General features: G+C 34.0%; 1 protein-coding gene across 1 annotated transcript; it reads left to right on the top strand.

Moving 5' to 3' along the window:
* Positions 1–243: 243 nt before the first annotated feature.
* Positions 244–803, top strand: LOC143594566 (FCS-Like Zinc finger 8-like; the record flags this gene model as incomplete). The annotated part of the gene is made up of 2 exons (XM_077073839.1): positions 244–512; positions 611–803. Coding segments are annotated over 2 exons (417 nt in total), but the record flags the coding sequence as incomplete, so codon positions are not given.
* Positions 804–1,633: the final 830 nt, after the last annotated feature.

The raw sequence follows: 1,633 nt of genomic DNA, 5'->3' as shown, positions 1-1,633 counted from the left end.
CTCTATAAAAATTGATCCCCACAGGCACACTCAATAATTCACGTACACCCACCCAATGACAGACAACAAAAGACGACCGGTGATCGGGAAGCCGCTGGTAACTAGGTCCGGTTATGTACAAGTACTGGGTAGCAGCCCAAGAGGCCCTTTAGATTTAAATATCGTATCACCTAGAGGCGGAATATGCATATTCAACAACAACAACAACAACAACAACAATAATAATAATAATAATAATAATAATATGGTTGGTGGGTTGGCCTTGGTATACTTGCTCATATTCATATTGAACAACAAGAAGAAGAAGAGGATGAGGAGTATACAATAGTGACACGACACCTGCCGAACGACAATTCATATAGAAAGGTCGTGTATGATGGTAATGGAAAGACGACGATTTTCGACATATCTCCAGCGCCGGCTAGAGTGGATCATACGAAAGCTGATGACTTTTTAAGTTGTTGTCATCAGTGCAACAAACAACTTGACGGGAGAGACGTTTACATGTACAGGTAATTAAAATTCAACATATATATGCATGTGACACAATAATAATCATTAATTACATTTTGTTTTGATATTCCATTTTGATGTAAATTAACGTGACGAGCGTACAGGGTGAGAGAGCATTTTGTAGCATAGAGTGTAGATGCATGGAGATATGGATGGAAGAAAGGAATTGTAGCTCACAAGCTTCTTCTTATTCTTGTGACATGTACTCGTCCGCTACCGATACCACCGGGATCTTTGCAATTTAACCTACCAACCATTTATATAACAATTTTGTAATCATAAATCATCTAAAGAAACGAAGGTTAGTTTGATATGCATGATGTTCTCTTGAAAGTTAAAAACATATATAGCTCACCAAGTTAATTGGAACTAGTATAGAACAATAGATTGTTCAAAAATAACAACCTTCAAGATGAATTAAGTAGTATTAAATCTTTGTTGTAATTGGATTATTAGAATAATAATAATAAATAATAAGGTGTTTCCAACTCTTTAACAAGTGTAACAAGGATATGATCGATGCTACTCCAAATCTACAAATAAATATCAACACCAGTATCACCACCATTACCAATAACAAGAAATTAAATTGAGGTGGTTTATGCAAGTTATGGAATTCTAACACCTTTGATACCAAAGACGGACTACTAATAATGTTTAGTAGTTTCTAGTTGTTATCTTGTGTTGTTCTTGTTTTTCTCCTTTTCTAGTTCGCCAAACCGAAAATAACAATCTCGTGAAGAAGAAGCTTTATGGCTTGGTGGGAATAAAAACATGATATCTTCTATTAGTAAACTATCGTCACCGAGCTATGCTTCTTTGTTGACATCACTTGCCAATAAAAACCCGTTAGAGGTGTTTGGGATTTCTTATTTCAACCTCTTTTAACTTATTGCAATAATTCATAATATAAGTTACAAAGGTGTAACTTATAACTTATTCATCTCACAACTTTTAATTTTACGTACCAAACAACTTTAAAAATTTATAAGTTATAAGGTGGGTAAAATAATTAATCCCAAAACATCCTATAAACATGTAATATCTTTAAGAAAACCAAGACCCTTACACCTTGATACTGTAAATGAGAAGAGAAAACATAGCTTCTAAAACTTTTAAG

This window comes from Bidens hawaiensis, unplaced genomic scaffold, assembly GCF_021521415.1.
Source record: "Bidens hawaiensis isolate Kalapana, Puna unplaced genomic scaffold, B.hawaiensis_p1.1 tig00043871_1, whole genome shotgun sequence".
Classification (NCBI taxonomy): Eukaryota; Viridiplantae; Streptophyta; class Magnoliopsida; order Asterales; family Asteraceae; genus Bidens; species Bidens hawaiensis.
Note: the sequence above shows the minus strand (reverse complement) of the source record. Positions and strands in the feature narration are given on the sequence as shown.